At 46.5% G+C, this 21,169-nt stretch overlaps 1 protein-coding gene across 2 annotated transcripts; it reads left to right on the top strand.

Annotated features, from left to right (window-relative positions):
- Positions 1-204: 204 nt before the first annotated feature.
- On the top strand, positions 205-18,278 carry VCAM1 (vascular cell adhesion molecule 1). 2 transcript variants are annotated; one of them, XM_059675562.1, is made up of 9 exons: positions 208-404; positions 930-1,205; positions 3,399-3,719; positions 4,640-4,906; positions 6,881-7,156; positions 8,998-9,318; positions 10,147-10,413; positions 13,470-13,736; positions 17,363-18,278. In XM_059675562.1, the coding sequence occupies exons 1-9, from the start codon at positions 353-355 to the stop codon at positions 17,521-17,523; spliced, it is 2,208 nt and encodes a 735-aa protein (XP_059531545.1). In that variant the 5' UTR covers positions 208-352; the 3' UTR covers positions 17,524-18,278. The 2 variants fall into 2 exon arrangements, with proteins under 2 accessions (XP_059531546.1, XP_059531545.1); XM_059675563.1 differs by lacking the exon at positions 13,470-13,736 and having other exon boundaries at positions 205-404.
- Positions 18,279-21,169: the final 2,891 nt, after the last annotated feature.

Raw genomic sequence — 21,169 nt, 5'->3', positions numbered from 1 at the left:
TCTGGCAAAGGTGGCCTTTGGCGGGAGCCTGGGGAGAAGCCTGCCTGTGCAGCGGGCAAGGTCCTCTCTGGGGCAGAGGGAGCGGTTTCAGCAGCGGCTGCTGAAGGGGTTAACCTGGCCTTGGCCGGCTGTCAGGGAAACTTTTTTTTCTGGCTCTGCTCCGGGTTTCCCCTTGAAGGGATTTCCCTCCGCCTCTGCGACAAGACCCTTTATAAAGAGCAGCCTTTCTATTTCACTCCCACTGCGCCCACTGCTGCGGGAGCTGACCGCGCTTCCCAGGCACGTTCACGGGCAGAGGCAGGTCTGGGAGCCACCGCTCTCCCCTCGGGCAGCAGCGGAACACGCCTGGAAGATGGAGGGGATCTCTGGGGCCTTGGCTCTACTTTGGATGGTGTTTGCTGCGTGTAAGTTCTGCTCCTGACCCGTTGGGAAAGCTCAGGTTCCGATTTAGCCCTGACTGTGGCTTCGGCCAGTTTTGCTGGGGGAGTGGGGCAAGGCACTGGGATTCTTAACGGAGCAGGAACAGACGGAACCTGGCTTCCAAGGTGCTGTGAGCACTGCTATGGAGCCTTATGTGCCACAGTCGGAGCTGCGGATGGATGTTGCTTTGGATGCTTTTCCCCCAGTGTCAAGCGAGTCTGTGGATCTGCCCCTGGCAAGGGCTATCTCTTTGGTTTCCTGAGCTTGATAATGAGATCAAGCTTAGCAAACAACAACTCAAGGCTGACAGATGGGCGTCAGGGTCAGAGTCGCTGAATGGAGGTCATTCCAACACCTTCCTTGGCAGCGACTCCGTGCCTTTGGGGGGCCGTGCAGTGGGGGGAGCAGAGTGGCAGCGCAGCCAGAGCACACTGGGCATCGTGCTGGGACAGAGGCGAGGGGGACGCTAGACGAACCCGGGTGAGTTTGCCTTCCTCTCGCCTTCCCAGCTCAAGCCTTTAAGATCGAGATCTCGCCTGGCTCCCCCGTCATGGCTCAGATCGGCGCCTCGGTTTCGCTGACGTGCAGGGCCACGGGCTGCGAGGCCCCGGCTTTCTCCTGGAGAACCCAGATCGACAGCCCACTGAACGGGAAGGTGCGGAGCGCCGGCTCCACATCCACGCTCACCATGGACCCCGTGAGCTTTGAGAACGAGCACTCTTACCTGTGCACCGCCACGTGCGGGGCCAGGAAGGCCGAGAGGAGCATCGAGGTGCAAGTCTACTGTGAGTACCTGAGTGTCCTATTGTCTCTCAAGTTTGCGTTAAATGAAGTTTCTAAGGGGGGTGGTTTGAAAAGAAAAACATCTCCATGTCTAGATTCTTGGCCAGACGACTAGATTCTTGCACCCAGTGAGTGAGAGACAGCTGAATTTAGCATGAGCCTGGGCACCCAAGCCTTGACTTCCACTTCCCACTCTGCACAGACCTGGTAGCCGGGAAGACTTCACTGCTCTGGGCTTTGCTGCTCTGAGCCATGAAGTGAAGCTCTCTAACATTCTTATTTCACAAAATTTCTCTTGGATTAGATCCTTCCATGTTTACTTGGCCATGCGTCTACATGATTCATGAATTGCATCCTTCAGGGATTGCCCATTTCTTTAGTCTTATGCAATGGGGTGCTCAGCATGGGTGTGAGGGGGAGATGTGATTTAGTCACAGGCCCCTGTACAAAAGCTCCCCCCGGGACATAAGAAGAATATCTGCATCCACGTCGCTCACTGGATCTTGGTGTGGGTCAGTTTGAGTTCGTCCTTGCTGCTTTTGGTGCCATGAATCCTGGATGCTCAACTGCTCAAGCCCAAGGGCATTTGCATAATGAATTAGATTTGCCTGGTGAATGTGAATGGATGCCCCTCGCTTAGCATTCCACCGGAATCCAACCTCGGCTGCTCTCAGTCGGGCAAGTACAGTCAGCAGGGGGAGTGCACAACTTGGCTGAAATCAATCACTGGCCTTGGTGACTGAGGGCCCCTCTTTCACAAACAAAAACCACCAACCGGCAGTGCTTTCCAGCGCTTCACGGAGGCCCACCTCCTTTGCCTGCTTTATGATTATAGTGCTTCCCTTCTGGTGTCGCGGAGCTCAGCTCTGCCCAGAAACCCGAGCCGATTCCTCCCGGCCCATGTGCTGCTAATTCTTCCCAGGACACTGCCTGGCGGGCTGCTTGCCATTGTGCGGGCCGTGCAGGCATCCTCGCTGTGTGTGCAGCGTCCTGAGCCCCAGAAGGGCCCCTTCTGTAAATAGAGGGAAAGTAGCAAGGGCTTGGATTACCGGCAGCGAACTGTGTGGGCGACAGGCACAGCCCTTCCAGAATCGGAGGGACAGGGATTGTGGGTGGGAAAATGAAAGGGCTCCGTTTCTTTCACATCCAAGACTTCGAGGTCCTTTGCCTTTGCTCATCGTCCTAAATCGCTGACGATTTAAAGAAGAGAAGGGAAGACCTTCTGGCCCCCGTTATCTTGCCTGGAGTTTTTCTTCCGTGTGTCTGTCTCGCATTATGTTGCACACACTCGGCTGTGAGAGTCTTAGGGCTGAGACCTTTGGGTTACTATCACAGAGCCTCGCATCCAGCCAAGCCCTCGTCAGCATCCTGAAGGTCTGAAAAGGAAGCCTTTGCAAGGAGGCCGAGGCTGAGCCCAGCAGTGCGTGCCCCGGGCCCGGAGAGGCACCCTACAGGACCGGGTGGGCACCGAGTTAGGCACTGCAGGAGGCAGCCCTGCCTTCCAGACTTTACACATTGCACAGGCGTCCCTTCCTGGCGGATCAGTTCCTGCCAGAGGTGCCCTTCTCAGAAGCCGATCATTTAACGTGACTCTCTCCCCTTCTTAGCACATCTCGCCCAACCGATATTCTCTGCAATGGCATGTTGAGCCTCTGGTTCCTTACATGTAAAAGGGGAATATATCTGCCCCAGCTAAAATAAGAGAATGTGATATAACGAAATATAAACCTGCGGAGACAATGCAGAATAGAAATCCTGTGTTTAAATCCCAGACTTCGCATTGACTAGCGGGTGACTTGGGGCCAGTCATGCAAATGCACCATGTCTGTGTTTTCACATCTGTGAAGTGTGGTCTCCATATGGGTTATTGTGAGGACAGAATAAAATCACTCATGTTAAATGAATGGCGCTGCGATGGGCACATGTAAGTCCTTAATAAACATTCATTTCTTCTCCCTTCTTTTTACTCAATAACATGCACACCTCAGACATACAGGATCAGAGCTGAAGAATTGGCTAAAAGGTGATTGACTCTGATTCATGAGCTGATCCGAATCGTGAAAGGCGACTTAAACAGAGAATCAAGACTGTCCTAACAGAAACTTTAGATTCGGTTTGCATTGCATTAAGCCCCTACGGGACCTGCCACACACGCGCGCGGAGCCCACTCACGAGTGTTCATTTGATCTTCGCAGCTTTCCCCAAGGACCTGGAGATTCACCTGCCTGGCCCCCTGCAGGTGGGACAGCCGGTCACAGTCACGTGCCTGGTCCCTGACGTTTACCCGTTCGACAGGCTGGAGATTGATTTGCTGAAGGACAACCATCTCCTGAAAAACCAAGAATTTCTGGAACCGATGGAGGGCAAGTCCCTTAAAAACATGAGCTTGGAGGTGACCTTCACTCCGACCAGAGAGGATATGGGAAAGGCTCTTGTGTGCCGAGCCACGTTGCACATCACTGGAGTTGATGCAGAGCTCCGGGAAAGGGAGACCACGAAAGAGCTACAGGTCTATGGTAAGGGCTGTGGGACTGGTCAGCCCTGGTGGGAGTTTGGTCTTGGCTGGATACGGCAGTCTGCTTAGCGGCTGAAGTCAGGCAGAAACTTGTTTTAGACCATTTTCATTCACGGAGAACATAGTATTTGTCAACAGTGCGTTTCAATGAAAAGAGTGCTGGATGTGGGTTAATAAGACTTATGAACTTGAGTCACTGAATTTCTCTATTTCCCAGCCTATCCAAGGGAAGTAATAATACCATACACTGGGTAGTAGGAAATGGGCTCAAATGGTATAATTTTTTATCCTGTTTGTAAATTCTTATACTGTGCCCTGAAATACCAAGATACAGAGATCTTACAAGGCGAGCACTGATTCTATGGGTACATGTGTGTTGGGTGGGGGCATGGAAAGGAGCTCTGGTTGCCCCCACACTCCCAGAGACTGCGGGGTTCTGAGGCTGCCTCACGGTCCCAGGGTTGTGTAGGAGTGGCCCTGCTGCACTCCGTTCTAGACTAAAACACTGTGTTCTGCTCTGGACACCACCCTGAAAAGGAATATTGCCCACCAGAGCATGCTTGAAAGAGAACGAGAGGGAGAGACTTCTATCAAAATTCTGAATAGTCAAGATAGGGGATATTTTTGCTAGACAATGCAGGACTTGGAAAAGAGAGCTACAATTAAGTATTTGAACCACATTAAGGATCTTTCTTAATTTCTGAGTATCTATAGCCAATTGAAAACACCAACCATAAAAAAAAAAAATAGCCCAATCAAACTAGTCAGAAACTGGATGGACTAATTTTTTGACACTAGTCTGACACAGTAAATTTGTCAAAGTTGTGGGCGCACAGATATACGGCCTGTTGAAAAAATACGTCATTCCTATTGGTCGAGGCAGGGCTCAGCAGTTGCTAACATCGTGCCCTGTCTTTTCAGTCTCCCCCAAGGACACCACTGTCTCTGTGAGCCCCTCTACCAGGCTGCAGGAGGGCGGCTCTGTGACAATGACCTGTGCCAGCGAAGGCCTGCCAGCTCCACAGATTGTCTGGAGCAGGAAGTTAGATAACGGGAACCTACAGCCCCTTTCTGGAAATGCAACTCTCACTTTAATTGCCATGAGGATGGAGGATTCTGGAATTTACGTGTGCGCCGGAGTGAACCTGGCTGGAGAAGACAGAAAAGAGGTGGAATTACTTGTTCAAGGTAAGTGAGATGTGCAAAAGGAAGAGGAAGAGGCTGCCACTGGGCTGAGCCACGGTGAGGCAGCTTCGATGCCCGATTGCTCCCTCAGATCTTACCGATGACCCATCTCGTTGTCGCATGCTCCAGCTCAGTTATATATTCATCTTCCTCACACCTGCAAGAGTGCAGTGCCTGCCACATGCGAGGTGCCCCACAATGGCAGGATGAATACTTAGTAAAGGTGGGCAGCTCACATTTTTTATGTGAAAGCATGAGGCTAAACTTGGTTAAAAAAGCAGAATTCAACTTCGCCGTCAGTAGATGCACTCAGGTGGGTGTTCGCCTGGCATTCTCAGGAGACCAGGAAAGGCATCCCTGACAAAAGCATGGACGGCTGGTCCTCTGTCCCGGAAGACTCCACCCCATCGTAAGCTGCGTCCCACTTCAGTGAGAGGGAGACACAGCTGGGTGAGGAAGGGTTGTTCTGCATCACAGGATATAGACAGCCTAAGCGGTAAAGAAGGAACTGAACTTTCAAAGGACCTCTCAGTGACCTCACAGGTACTCCCACAGGAGCCACAGACTCACGTGGGAACAGAGTGGCCACTGTAAAAAAAAAGAAGAAGAAGTGATCTGAGACGTGTCCACAGGCAGGAAGTGGCTCTGTTGTCAAGTTCCCCCTTCCCACACCAGAGGGTCAGGAACCCGGAAACCCTGGGCCTTGCTCTGAACGAGCTGTCCCTTTCAGGACCTCAGAGCCCATCAGTCTACTGAGGTAATGCGAGGAAACCTTCCTGGGAAGCTACTACAGTGTCACAACCAGACCAGCCACACTGAGAGAAACCGCCTCCCCTGGCACAGAAGAGAACCCACGCAGGGTGGTGGATTTGGGGTGTTTTGTGTTGAGGTCTCTTTCTTCCATCCCCAGCCCGCGAGTCACAAGGACCACGTGAGTGGTTTCCTGCGGAGGCTCACCTGTCACTTTCAGAGTGGCCCCACACTTCCTGCTTCTTCAGGGGAACGAAGTGGAGATTTTGAATTCCCTTCCTCCCCAGACAGCAGGGTGTGTGCCCAGCGGGAATGACACGGGCAGCCAAAGGGCTTTCCTGGATGCTGGAGACTTGGCAGAGTTTGCCCTCCCATCTGAGTTTCCAGTCCCCATGTTTTTATTTTGCATCAAAGTTTAGAGGTGGCTCCTGTGCCACTTTCATGCTTGGCCCGTGACTTTGCTTTCAGTGTGACTTTCAATGCGTAACTTCACACCGTTGGGACAGACGCTCTGGGCACTGGTCCACTGTGGGCCCTATCTCACAGGAAGACGTGTTTTTGTGGCTTTCTTCAGTGCTTTTCTTAGGTCTTGTTTTATCTCCACACGAGGGTGACTGGATTGAGTTGTTCAAGCAGCTGAAAAGCTAGGCTCTTCAATCAGACCCACCTGATTTTGTCTCTTGCAAGTTGTATAAAGTTATTAAGCAGTTCTGAGCCTAAGTTTCCTCAAGGAAGAAAAGGTGGAGGAGGAAGAGAAACAGGAGGAGGAGAAAGAGGAGGAGGAGGATTAACACAACCGTTTATGAGGTCGTAGGATTAAGTGAGACCATATACGTGAAGTGGTTTACACAATGCTGAATGCGCTGGAATCTCTTAAATGACTTGAGTGCTGTCCACTATCACAGGGATTGATGCCCTGCATTTGAGCAGACACTGAATTATTGCTATGACATATGCCCCCCTCTCTCTTGACAAATTTTTATCCACGTTCATTCTGTTCAATGACTGAGTTGGTGGACTGCTGTGGGTTCATCTTACTAGGTGTGGTCTCATCCCGATGGTCCCCAGGTGGAAAGGAGTAACCGTTTCTTGGCGCAGATGTTAGCTTAAAGGAAATCAGAAAACAAAACAAACAAAACAGAAAACACCCGACAAAAACCATATATTGGAATGTGGTGAAAGAAGAAAATCCTCTCACCTTCCTTGCGTCTTGTCCTTTTCCACCAGAAAAACCGTTCACGGTTCAGATCGGCCCTGGACCCCAGGTTGCTGCTCAGCTGGGCGGCGCGGTCGTGCTGACATGCGGTGCCACGGACTGCGAGGCCCCGTCCTTCTCCTGGAGAACCCAGACAGACAGCCCTCTGAGCGGGCAGGTGCGGAGCGAGGGACCCAGGTCCACGCTGACGCTGAGTCCTGTGGGTTTTGAGAACGAACATTTGTACCTGTGCACCGTGACCTGCGGGCGCAAGAAACTGGAGAAGGGAATCAAGGTGGACCTCTACTGTGAGTACTTGTTACAGCGCTTTCCTGTTTTCTTCTCAGTTCTGTTGGAAGAAACGTAATATGAGTCTGTGATGTGCAATGAGATCCATGTGTTTAGGAAGGGAAGTTAGCATTGGGAATGGTTCCTGACTCTCAGAACCAGAATTTCTGATGCAACTTAGTTGGCCTAAATCTTAAGCACACATTATATACAGGCAAAGCATCCGCAGTCCTGTGCCTTGTCCGAGTTGGGCATGGGCACACACCACGTGCTCACTGCTTCCTGTCCCCTCTGTGTGAGCGTGGGGGTGTTGGAGGTGAGAGTGAGCAGGGAGTGGGCTCAGTGCCCGTTGGAATAACTGCAGAGGCATGATGGCCACTCAGCATTAGAGCAGGTGAGCCGAGCCTACTGTTGTGAAGACGCATTTGGAAAGGTGAGGGGCAGGATGGGGAAATGAGGCAGTGGGGAGCAGGGGGAAGCCAGGAACGCAGGCAGGGAGTGTGGGTGGGCAGAGGGCACGGCCAGGGGCAGTAGGTCAGGGGCCAGTGACCCAACTACATACCCACCCTACGCTTTCTCTTACTGTGCTTGTCACCTGTATAAGAGCCCTTACAACCCCAGATGTCCACGGATTCAACATTGCTGGAGCGCCTCCGTTTTTAACCAGTGAGGGACAACATATGCAAAGTGACCAACCTTTGTGATTGCTTTGGGAGGGTTACTCTGCCTTGTCTAATTCAGCAGAATTCAAGGGGCCGTATTGTAGAGATTTCCACCAGAAAACCTGCCCAGGCTGTGTCCCCCTCAGGATTCGAAAGGAGTTAGAGTCTATCTGTAAAGGGATTGAAGTCTCTCAAAAGGAGGGTGAATTTGATTGTGTTATATTACCCAGCGCCCAGGATCCGCTGACGTAGGCTCGTTTCCAGCAGAAATGAGAACCACGGCGGAGCCTCCCTGCAAATGGAAGCAGTTGAGGATGTATCACTTTAACAGCATTTTATTTAAGGGAGAGAAAAATGTTAGCATTGCTCTAGCTCTTGGCAACTATTTTAGTCTTGTGTTCATTGATTTGCATAAGATTTCATATAAATATTATGTAGAACCGGAATCTCTTACAGTTGTTTTTTTCTTAACTACAAGTATTGTCTGAGAAAGATGTACAACTTGCTGCCTACACGTGGCCATTGGAAATTCAGATGTCTAAACCGAGATCTGTGCGGGGCGAGGGGTTGGGGGGGCCGCGGGGGCAGGGCTTTGTTGATGCCTAGAGCCCATGAGGCTCCTGCTACCCGGTTTGAACTCTGAGCTCAGGGAAATGTGAGTCTGGTCTCAGCTCAGAACTTCCCAGATATGCTGCCAGTGACTATCTCTTAGCCACTATCAGACTTGTCCATTTTCCTAGCTTTAAAATAAGTGCTCTGTAGCTTTTCCTAGCTGTAAGTAAGTTAAATAACACCCACTTTATCAGGCAGTTTTAAAGATGGAGATTTAGTAAGGGACTAGCACATAGTCAATATTCAATACATCTTGGCAAACACGTAGAACATGTAGTTACTAAATAAGATGGGGAAACTCACGGGTCTTTGGGAGAGTCCGCCCATGGCTCTCAGCAGCGCTGCATGCAGAAGAGGAAAATAGGTACATTTATTACGGGATTGCTTCTTTTACTACTTTTTGTTCCCAGCGTCATATATATTTAGTATCGCAAACATTTCTACTTAATGTCATTATTGCACAGTGGTGGTCATTCTCTCCCAAGGGCATTAAAGCTGTCACTGGAGACCTTTGGATTTAATAGCGATTAGTTCTGGCTTTCCGTTCAAAGCCACAGACGAGCATCATCTTTGCTTGGTGTCTGCAGCGTTCCCCAGAGACCCCGAGATTGAGACGAGCGGCGTGTTAGTGAGCGGCAGCCCGGTCACTGTGAGCTGCAAGGTGCCAGAGGTGTACCCGCTGGAGCGGCTGGAGATCCAGCTCCTGAAGGGGGGCCGTGTGGTGAAGAATAAAAACTTTCTGATGGGTGCGGACAAGAAATCCCTAGAGACCGGGAGTCTGGAGGTGACCTTCGTCCCCACCACCGAAGACACTGGCGAAGCGCTTGTCTGTCTGGCTCAGTTACACATGGACGAGCTGGACTTGGAGCCCACACAGCGGCAGAGCTCACACACGCTCTACGTGAACAGTAAGTGTGGCGCACCCACGATTCCACAGGGGGTTCTTCATCTCTTTTGCCAGGCAATAGTCAGTGGACACGAGGTTAAGGGTTAAAACCTCCGTGAAAAAGAAAAAGACTGTAAAGAAATGTCCAAATAATGATTATTTTAACAAGCTCCCCAACACAGAAGACAGTAACCGCCTATTGGCCTATGACTCAATGAGACGGCAGCTTTGGAAGGTCAGTCAGGGTGTGTCCTCTGCTCAGTGTGGCCTGAGATGAACTCGTTCACGCGGTCAGTTGGCGGGTCAGTTGGCAGGTCTGTGGGGCCTTCCTGGGATGCCTGGGCCTCCCTTTCTCCATGTGCGCCCTCACCCACAAGGAAGGCGGCCGAGGTTTAGCCACCAGAGTGAGGTGTTTCGAGAGGGAGATGAGGCCTGGGCTGGGGTCCTACATGTGACTTCCTCCGTGTTATATGGGTCACAGGGAGCCACAGGGCAGCGTGAGTTCAACGGGTAGAAACAGCTCTACCTTTTCACGGGAGAGTCCAATAATTTGTAGTCATGTTTAACGTTCCATAAATGTCGACATACGCTGTCATGGATCATCCCCTGTGGGGTAGCAAGAGTTCCTACAGAACCTGTTTCCATTAGGAAATACCTAGGATGTGTCCATTTTCTTCTGTCTATGCTTCTGCATCTGCTAGGATAAAGGGATGGAAACTCCCTTTGGTGAAGTCATCAAGGTTTATGAACTGCTCTAAGCCACTGCTTGCATAGGTTTTGCAACATTATTAAAGCTCTTTGGAACTCAGGGCCTAAGGGATCAAGCTAACAAGTGCCCCACCCTTTTCAGTTGCCCCCAGGAACACAAGCATCCAGGTCAGCCCCTCCTCCATCCTGGAGGAAGGCAGTTCTGTGACGATGACCTGCTCCAGCGATGGCCTCCCAGCGCCCAGGTTCCGGTGGAGCAGGCAGCTTAAGAATGGGCAGCTGCAGTTTCTTTCTGAGAATACAACGCTCACCTTAACTTCTACAAGAAGGGAAGATGCTGGTATTTATGTATGTGAAGGGAGCAGCCTGGCTGGGATAAGCAGAGATGAAGTTGAATTAATTATCCAAGGTGAGCAGAGTGTGATTAATGAGTTATTGCTAGTATTATTTTGGTTGTGTTAGTGGTTTTGAACAAAGTCCTCTTTAAAATTTTTATTTTTAAATTACACTTGATGCACAATATTATATTAGTTTCAAGTGTATAACCCCGTGATTAGATATTTATGTAACTTACAAAGTGATCACACCAATAAATCTAGTATTCATCTGACACCATATAGTTATTATAATATTATTGACAATATTCCCTGAGCTGTACTTTATATCCCATGACTATTCTGTAACTACCAATTTGTACGTCTAAATCCCTTCATCATTTTCATCCAGTCCCCAAACACCCTCCCATCTAGCAAATGCCAAAATATTCTCTGATCTATGAGCCTGTTTCTGTTCTGTGTTAGTTTATTATTATTATTATTTAGATTCCACATATAAGTGAAATCATCTAGCATTTGTCTTTCTCTGTCTGATTTCTTTCACTCAGCACAATTCCCTGTATGTCCATCCACATTGTTGAAGGTGATAAGATTTCAATCTTTTTTATGGCTCAGTCATAGTCCATTGTATATACCCACCACTTCTTCTTTATTCATTCATCTGTTGGTAGACACTTAGGTTGCTTCCATATCTTGGCTGTTGCAAATAATGCTGCAATAAACATATGGATGTATATGTTTTTTCCATGTAGTGTTTGGGGTTTCTTCGGAAAAAAACCCAGAAGTGAAATTGCTGGGCCCTTCTTTGTCTTTTGTTATAGCCTTTATCTTAAACTCTCTTTTGTCTGGTATAAATGTTGCTACTCCAGCTTTTTGGGATTTTTTATTTGTTTGTCTTCATTTTCATGAAATATCTTTTTCCATCCCTTTATTTTCAGTATGTATGTGTCTTTTGATTTGAGGGGAATCTCTTGTAGCAGCATATGTAAGGGTATTGCTGTTATCCATTCAGCCACCGTATGTCTTTTGATTAGAGCATTGAATCCATTGCATTTCAAGTAATTATTGATAGGCATTTATTATTCATATTTTTTATCTTATATTATTTTCTTCTTCTTCTTAAAGAAGACCCTTTAACATTTCTTTTAATACTGGTTTGGTGGATATGAACTCCTTTAGCTTTTTTTTTTTTTTTGGTCTGTGAAGTTCTTTATCTGTCTTTTAATTCTAAAGGATAGTTTTGCTTGGTAGAGTAATCTTGATTGTAGGTCCTTGCTTTTTCATCACTCTGAATAGTTTATGCTAATCCCTTTTGGCCTGCAAAGTTTCTATTGAGAAATCAACTTACAACCTTATGGGACCTCCCTTGTAGGTAACTAACTGTTAAGAAAAAAAAAAAAAGAGTATATGGGGCTTCTGGAACAACTTCAAGCATATCAATGTTTGCATTAGAGGGGTGCCAGAAAGAAAAGAGAGCAAGAAATAGAAAATTTATTTGAAAAAAAAATAATGCTGGAAACTTCCCTAACCCAGTTAAGGAAATAGACATGGAAGTCTAAGAAGCACAGAGACTCCCAAACAAGATGAACCCAAAGTCCTCTTTGAAAACAAAATCTCTACTAAACAAATATATTGAGGGTTTTGAAGAGCTCAGGATGTTTCCTATGCAAGGAAAATGCCTGGAATACTACTTTCTCATGCACCATGCCAAATCTGTTATCCTAAAACTCTTTTAAACCTCAAGTGGACTGCCAGGTCCAGGACCCATGCCAGGAATCCCAGTTACATTTATGAGGCAATGATTATGGTGTTGAAATAAGAATAATCAGACATATATAGGTATTTGAAAATTACTTATGATTAAAGCCACCATATCTGGCTTAATTGGACTCTCAGTGGTAATCTCACGAGGTGCCTGCTAATATTTGCTTAAAAGCCGAAAGGGCACTTAAATCTTTGGTAAACGCTGAGATTAAGAATAGCAGTGACCACATCCTTTCGTTCAGTTTGATGGCATGGAAACACCAGAATGGATTAACCTATCAGATCCAGAGCCTCTCTCCAGGATGGAGATCCAAGACTGAGAACAAAACAGCTCCTAGTTGACAAGTTTAAGCTATAGGTAATTTTAAGCAAAACCATACAGCAGGAGTCCTCAAACTATGGCCCGTGGGCCACATGCGGCCCACCGAAAACATTTATCCGGCCGCTGGGTGTTTTTGCTGCCACTGCCTCTCCTGCTTAGCAGCTGACTCATCCCGGGCCCGCAGTGCGCATGTATGGAATGTCTGAGGGACAATGAACTGGCCCCCTGTTTAAAAAGTTTAAGGACCTCTGCCATAAAGTGATCAATTTGGAGTTTTTCTCCATACTTTCCCTTTTGGGGTTCAAGGCCCTTTTCTTCACTGGGGCTCTCAGACTCCTTGGTATTATTTCCACTAAGGTATTAGTGACTTTTTTGTTACCTCATCTCAATAGTAATTCGTATTTTTAGGGAAGAACTTTGGAAGGGCAATGCACAACCTTAAAGAAAGCCCTTAGGATGGATGTCATGGTACTATCACTTGGGTTGAGGACAGAATCTCAAATCAAGTCAGAAAAACAGATAAACTTATGAAGTGGTACTAGAAGACCTCCTTCCATGGGTTATGTCATCATAGAGATGCGGGATGTCAGGTACCTAGCCCAGTGCCTGGCGCTTAGAAAATGGTAGTTGTGATTGTTAAGGATGGGAAGAAAGCCATCTCTGCACAGCTGAATTTCTTGATCGGAGAGGATCCAGCCCATAAAAGCCTTTGTCTTTCAAGGAAGGACAAACCTTTTTGGTTACACGGCAATGCAACCAAAAAAGGGCTCTTTTTCACATTGGAATTCTATAGCTATTTATACAACACCTATCTGTTGGCTAGGCTGGGTAAAGGATTAAGGGACAGGCAAGAAGCATAAGAAATGTCTTCTCTTGTTAAAAACATGACCTTTTACAACCAACCAGTCAATGCTTGACATCTTTACTCACCCCTCTAAACATGCACATATAGCTCCTTGACAGGTATCGATGCTATTATGAACTTAGTGCAGAAGTGGTTTATATTTCACCCAATCAGAGTTGCCTCTGAAATTCTCTTTACAGTCGCTCCAAAAGACATGCAACTTACAGCTTCTCCTTCTGAGAGCGTCAAGGAAGGAGACACTGTCATTATCTCCTGTACATGTGGAAATGTTCCCAAAACCTGGATAATCCTGAAGAAGAAAGCTGAGTCAGGGGACACCGTGCTCAAGTCCATAGAAGGCGCATATACCATCCACAAGGCCCAGTTAGAGGATGCGGGAGTGTACGAATGTGAATCTAAAAATGAGCGTGGCTTGCAGTCCAGAAGTATCACCCTTGATGTGAAAGGTTAGAGTTTGGGTCTTGTTTTTCAGAAATGTTAATGATAGGTCTGAATTTTGGTGGACGGTACAGAATTTCTAGGATGAGATGAATGAGTTGGCCAAAACGGAGCTCCATGTGGACAGTGTGCACTTCTTAATGCTTCCGAAGATGATAATGCACAGCTGCTCCACCTCTGGAGTCAGGCCAGGAAGTTGACATGAATCCTTGGTGAGTGCAGAGTTCCCATCTGCTTTTCTCAAGGTTCACAACTGGCACTGCTCTCTGAGGTCTTGTGTCTCCCAAGTGTTTCAACGTATTTGCTAAACCCTGGGGTTTCCAAGAAAATTGGAACTGACATGGCAGGAAGAGGAGGGTTCCAGCCAGATCTGATTCCTTCCTAACAGAAGAGAACTTGATTCTCTGAAAACTGCCCATTTTCTGGATCAGTTCTTCTCAGGATAATGATCATAACAATCAGGAGTGGCCATCTTGATGCAGAACCACTTTTATGAATATCTATAGAATTACCTCCTTAAACATCCCAGCCCCTTGTCCATTCTATTTTATTCTGATGGAGGGGGGTGGGGAGTGGGCAATGGTGTCAGCAGAGAAGCTTCAGGGGCTATTTAATCTTTTAACCCCTCAGTAACCACTCAACAGGAAGACTTGTTGGTCTCACTGGTAGGAGCAGAATAGGCCAGCCTTTGCTCATCCATCTCTCTCCTTTGTGTGCCACTGAGCTCCAGCTGTGGACTGGAAGCCCTACTTGGAGTGAATGGGATTGCAAACAAAGGCAACTCTCCTAAGAGCCCGGGCACTTGGCCATCAGAGTTAGCAACTACTTGTCAATGGAAAGGGAATGTGAAACTAGGTCAGATAATAGGTAAACTTTTACTCATCTGGCCCAAACTCTCAAGACTTCAGGCCTTACGTTCTGTTTTCTGTCTCCACAGTACCTTCTCGAAACACGAAACACGACAATATCAATACACCCATCTAGAAATGTTAAAGAAGGGGAAAATGTTACAATTACATGTAAAACCTTTAGTCATCCGCCTGCAGTGATTGCCCTGAAAGAGTTGGTCTGGTCAGTGAAGTGACCATGTGTTCAAAGAATGGAACATTCACCCTGTACCGGGTCACTGCGGATGACACGGGGGTGTATGTGATCAGAGCTTCCAATGAGGTTGGGGATGAGTCTGAACCGACTGAGATCTCAGTTATGAGTAGGTTGACATGCATGCATTCCTCTTTCCTTCCACCCTCCATGCCTGAGGCCACCTTCAATTAAGCCTAGCCCCAGGGAATCAGACTCCTAGCACTTTTGTAATTTGGTTAACAATACTCTTTAAAGACAAATCACAGATTCTCTACTTTCTAAAACTATTTCTGTCTTATCTAATTGTTCTACAAAATTAGTAATTTAGGTATTCGTCATGTTCACTTACCGATGACAGCATGTTGGGCACTCAGGAATTCAGGCCCCAGGCTAAATATGGTTTAAAATAATGACACATCAATGGAGACAGAACCTGATATTTTTCCTGGGTATTTTGAACTACTTTCCCCCTGTATTTATCCGAGGTTTAAAATGAACTTTGTTTTGTTTTGGCTTGAATGTATTCCAGTGATAGAAATAGTTGGGAGCTCTTAGGACTTTCAGTGTTTATACAGCTAATAGGAAACCGTGTTGGAACGTTGCTCTGGGAAGCAGCTCAGCAGCAAATCTGTGTTTTACTGCAGATGCCTGAGGGGGAAAACTGAAGGCAAAAGCTAATGTTTATGAAATTGAAGAGGAAACAATAGGAACAGAAATACCACTGCCCACCATGCCATTGGCATTGATGCCTAACCCAATGATGATAATGACTTCCCATTAAAACCTGACCCTTCCATTTAGACTAGTTAGATCTGCTCTAGCAAGGGGAGGGAGGAAAAAGAGGCGATTATTATTATGCTTAGGGTGAAGGGTAAAAACCTTAACAATTTGAAAAATTGACTTCCCAGCCTGACCTTCTCGATTCTTTTCTACTTGGGTGACCTCCAGTGATCAGAATCCTCTAGTCCAGTGATGGCGAACCTTTTGAGCTTGGCATGTCAGCATTTTGAAAAACCCTAACTTAACTCTGGTGCCGTGTCACATATAGAAATTTTTTGATATTTGCAACCATAGTAAAACAAAGACTTATATTTTTGATATTTATTTCATATATTCAAATGCCATTTAACAAAGAAAAATCAACCAAAAAAATGAGTTTGCGTGTCTCCTCTGACACGCATGTTATAGGTTCGCCATCACTGCTCTAGTCAGATCACTCATTCTTCTGGGACTAGACATACACATGCCACCTGAAGACACAGAACCCCTGTGCGGTCACATGGAGCAGTGCAGACGGGGGTCCAGGTGGCGGTGTCTGCAGCCAGGGCCAGCTGTCTGCTGCAGAGGTTCTTGTAAGGCTAAGATACCAAATAGGCTTGTGGCTGTCAGATCATTTTAGTAGATTAGAGAGAGGACTAATTTTAGTTTTTGTATGCTATTACCTTCTGTACCCAACTTGCAACTCCATGACAAAATGACAGGATACAGAGAGGAAAAATGTATTACTACTAAAAAATATGTAGCCCTGGCCAGGTGGCTCAGTTGGTTGGAGTGTCATCCCGTACACCAAAAAGGGTTGCAGATTCGATTGGGGTACATACGGGAGACAACCAATCGATGTTTCTCTCTCCATCTCCCTTTCTTTCTGTCTGTCTCTCCCTTCCTTCCTCTCTCTAAGATCAATATATATTGGCTGCCAACTACTCCAAGCAGTGAGCCTGGTACTTGCTCTTCAGTGATGGACCAAAAAAACAAAATAAATAACTTACAATCTGCAGGAGGAAACCAAATTTAATAGATAGTCATACAAAGAAATGTGTAATTACAAGGTGTGATAAGAGCCAGAAAGGTTAAGTACAATGGGTTATGAAAGCCTATTAGGACTCCTGATTTAGGTTGGGGGAGCTGTAGGTCAGAAATTGACTCTTTGAGGAAGTGACATTTATGCTCAAATACAATACTATCCCCAAACTTCAGTTTATCAAGAGATGATATAAATGGTGAAGAGGAAGAACATGTATATTAAGATGCCCTACTTGAGACATAGTTTTCCATATATCTCTGTACAGGCCATTGGCAAGGACTCTTTAGCTTCCTGTCTTACATATGGTGTGTGACTATAGGATCACACTCCAGATGTTAAACGGATTTCCTTGCACAACTAAGTCGTTAGTCATGTCAGTTCATGGTGACCAGAGTCCTAATTCTTTGGTACATATTTACATTTCCCAAAGCAAACACGCCTCTCCAAAGCTTGCTCTCGCATGTGAGCCCTAAGAAGTGGTGCCTCGCCTTCCATTCTACAAGTGAGCCTGCCCCTGTTTGTCTCCACGTTTGTGGGAGCCGACAGCTATCACTGACCCGCCATGGCCATGGCCACTGTTCGTGTGACTCAGGGGAATATGCATGTGGGGCCCTAAGGGCCCTTCTCCCTGCTTTGCTTCTCTTCTCTTTAGAGAACGTGTTGTACGTGCTGTGAACATATGGAAATGTGAGTTAAACAATCTCTTGTGTACTGGACATTAACCGCTCCCATTTCATTATTTTCCAGGAAGGGAAGGTAACAAGGACTACTTCTCTCCCGGGCTCCTCGTGCTGTACTGTGCGTCCTCCTTAATCATCCCCGCCATTGGGATGATCATTTACTTTGCGCGAAAGGCCAACATGAAGGGGTCCTACAGTCTCGTAGAAGCACAGAAATCGAAAGTGTAGCTGGCATTGGAAATGCTTGGCCACAGACACTATTTATCAGCCTGGAGCCTTCATTCCATTCCACGAGGAAAGCAACAGGCTGAGCCCTGACTTCCGGACACGGTGGACTCTCAGAGGGTGACGGCTGCCCAAGCTTTTGGCTGTGACCTGAAGCCGAGGGCAAACTTCCTGCCTGAAACACAGGCAGAGGCACGGAGGTGTGCGGCCTGGAGCAGTCCCTTGATGTGTATATACAGTGGCAGGACCTGTACATATGTCACATAAAATTATGCCCTAGCAAGACTGCTTGGAATAGCAGCACCTGCAAGGGAGAGCTCTAAAATAATTCAACAGTGTTGCCTGGACTGATTGGTCTAACCTAATGCATCTTAGGAAAATTTAACATTAACATGGACTGGCAGCTGCCCTATGTCATCTTTTTATACTTTTCCCCCTTCCCTATAACAAAGTTGGATTCCTATCAAGTTCACGGACAACAACGTCATGTTTGTAAAAACGCCAGGGTTTTATGTTTTACAGGCAAATGGTGAACCAAGAGGGCGCAGGGTTGACTTTCAGGTACTAAAACTTTGACCTCTGGTGTAATGGTTGACTGGGTTTCTCTGGACGGTACTGACATGGTACGGTGATGTTTGATGTTGTTTGTTCATCCTCCTCTTGTGCAACGTTCCCAAGGTGGCCTAACAATGCAACTTCTTTTGATCTTCTTTTGTAAATGTTTAGTCTTTTTGTATAGTAAAGTGATCATTTCTGGACTTGTAAGAGTTGTGTGTTTATTACCAACTGCCTCCTTGAGTCACATGGTAGCTCTTCTTGAAATCCCAAGTTCCAAGGATGAGGAATTCAAACCCACAGGAAAAATAAGTAACACTCAACATATGGGCCTCACACTGCTTTTATCAGCAGCACCAGGGGAACCTGAAAAAAATTCAGATTTCTTGGTGCCATCTTAACCCACTAAATTGGAACATCTGGTTTTGTGTCCTTGGAATCTGCAATTTAAAAAATTTAAAATACAGCATACATGAAGGCATGAATCCAGAAACATGCATATACTGAAGGGCAACGATGAGTGCACACCATGCACATACCCTCAGACCTACAGCTAGAACATGAGTGTCCTTCAGAGCCTCATAGATGCACTCCTCCCTGCGACTCTCTCACTGAGCAGTGATCAATACCTTGAATTCTATATTAGCCATTCCCTGGCTTTCTTTGGAGATTTTATACCTGAAGAGCTAGCCCTAAGTAAAACATTATATAATTTTGCCAGAATTTGAATTTTATATAGATATAATCAAACGGTAAATTTGCCCGTGACTTTATTCTTTCACTCAAAATTATGCATTTGCATAATTTATCCACGTTGCTATGTACTAGTATAGCTACAGGTCATTCACCTTTTGTTAGTTGTTAGTATTGATGACTCAATATTATAGCACAATATTATACGATTTTGCCATAATTTATTCATCCATTTTACTGTTGATGGATGTTTGTGCTGTTTCCAGTTATTTTCTGTTATGAGCAAAGCTTCTATAAACATTATTTTACACGGTCCTGGCTAAAAGTGACAGGAAAAACCAACCATGTACAAAAGACTACATACTACATGATCTCATTTACATATAGTTCAAAGCTTGCAACAATAATGCATGGTGTTAAAGTCAGGATACTAGGTACTTCCTGAGTGACAGTGACCGGAAAGGAGCACACTGGAGGTGGGGTGAGGGTTTGAGAGGCTGGGTGAAAAAGGTGTACCATTTTCCATTTTCCAAATTTGAATGCAATGCAGTTACAGTCAGAAGAGTTCTTTTCTAGTGTGTGAACCATGGCAAGTATGTCTTCCAACAGCAGCCAGGTAAAAATAGCACCCTACCTGAGCTTGACACTTGGAATTCTCAAAGGCCTATAAATATTCAGGGCTCCACGGCCCAGCCCCCGGGGGGCGGCAGCAGCTCTGGCTTGCTGAGCATTTGAATGTTGGCTCAGAGAATAAAAAGGAGAGGAAAGTACTTGAACCACCTTTCACCACTAAGCCACCTCTGGGATTTCCAAATAAGGCTTTGGCGGAGGGAAGGTGACACGGGGAGCCTGCACCCCATCACTCCACACTCTTGGAGGCTGGGCGTCAGGGAGGACCTGGCCGTAACTGTGGCTGAAAATGCCTTACCAAAGTGAAAGGGGAGTTCAATCTCCAGGTGCGGTCACGATGTCACCAGCTACCTGGCCTCATCCCCATGTCTCAGGCAAATGTCGACTTTATGCCTCAAGAATCGTTTGGTCACGCCCTTCCAATCTCGCCTGGTTTCCTTCTGTGGGGATCTGATAATACTTAAGCAGATTGGGAAGGATTTAAGGAAATCTTGGCAAGGGGACAAAGAGCCATGGCTCTTTGTAAATTATTGAATCTGAGCAACTGGGTTCATTCGTTCATTTGCTCAGACATTTCAGCTGAGTGGCTCTGGAAGTTTGTGTCTCTGACATAATAAAATGATTCTATGATAGGCCTCTTCCAGGCTCACCCTTGCTAACCCGTCCCAGTCTGGCCCTTGTTTCCACCACGCAAAGGGAACATGGACTTCCCAGGATTTGCCCGAATAACTGGAGTCCTGCTTTACCAAACTCTCCAGAAAGCGTAAAGAGACTTTAGGAGCTTTTACACTTTACCAGGAAGAGAAAGGAGAAACGTGAGTAATACCAGACATGCTAGAGAGCTTTCTTTTCCCTGTTTCCTTGTGAAGAAATACTGTGTTCTCAGGACCTTGGAGTAGTGACGGTGCAGCTGCTTTCTCATCGATAAAGGAGGTGAGGGCAATGCTAATGGAGAGGTGTGTTCCAGGGACAGGGCGGGATCCCCCCAGAGAAGAGATCACATTCCAGTGACAATAAACCATAAACTGAAAACCACTAATTCCTGACTAATCCTGGTGAATGGAGGAAGACTTCCCAACAGCACAGAATGGGGAGCTTGATGTGGATCTTGTTAAGATTCGACAGCTTTTTAAAAAATATATATTTTTTATTGCATTCAGAAAGGAAGAGGGAGAGAGAAACAGCAATGAGAATCATTGATCGGCTGCCTCCTGCACCCCCTCTATTGGGGATTAAGCCTGCAATCTGGGCATGTGTCCTTGACTGGAATCGAACCCAGGACCCTTCATTCCACAGGCCGATGCTCTATCCACTGAACCAAACCAGCTAGAGCAAGATTTGGCAGCTTTTAAAGTAAAAAAAGAGCAGTGATAACGAGAATTTGAAAGAGGAAAGAAAATTTATGCCAGGCTAAATTGGTTTTTGATTTCATGAAGGTCTAAAAAGGAGGAGTGCGACGAGACGTGGTGAACACAGAACTTGGCAAGGGTTTGATGATGTTTCTTTAATCTTTTGGGGGCAGACGTGGACCAGTTAGAATAACCAATTAAATGAGAGAGAATGTGTCCTGGGTGAATGGGTCAGTTACCTAGAGAATGGGAGTGGGGGTGCGGGGGCAACTCATCAGTGGCAGAGGGCACGCTGTGTCTCAATCAGTTGTGCAGGGAAAGAAATGTGTTACTAATACTGAAAAGTCAACTGCAAGGACTGAAGGTTTTCCCTCTAATGATGTCTCATGCACTAAGGGGCTGGGACGGGCGTGGAGGTACAA

The sequence above is a fragment of the Myotis daubentonii genome, chromosome 18 (assembly GCF_963259705.1).
Source record: "Myotis daubentonii chromosome 18, mMyoDau2.1, whole genome shotgun sequence".
NCBI lineage: Eukaryota > Metazoa > Chordata > Mammalia > Chiroptera > Vespertilionidae > Myotis > Myotis daubentonii.
Note: the sequence above shows the minus strand (reverse complement) of the source record. Positions and strands in the feature narration are given on the sequence as shown.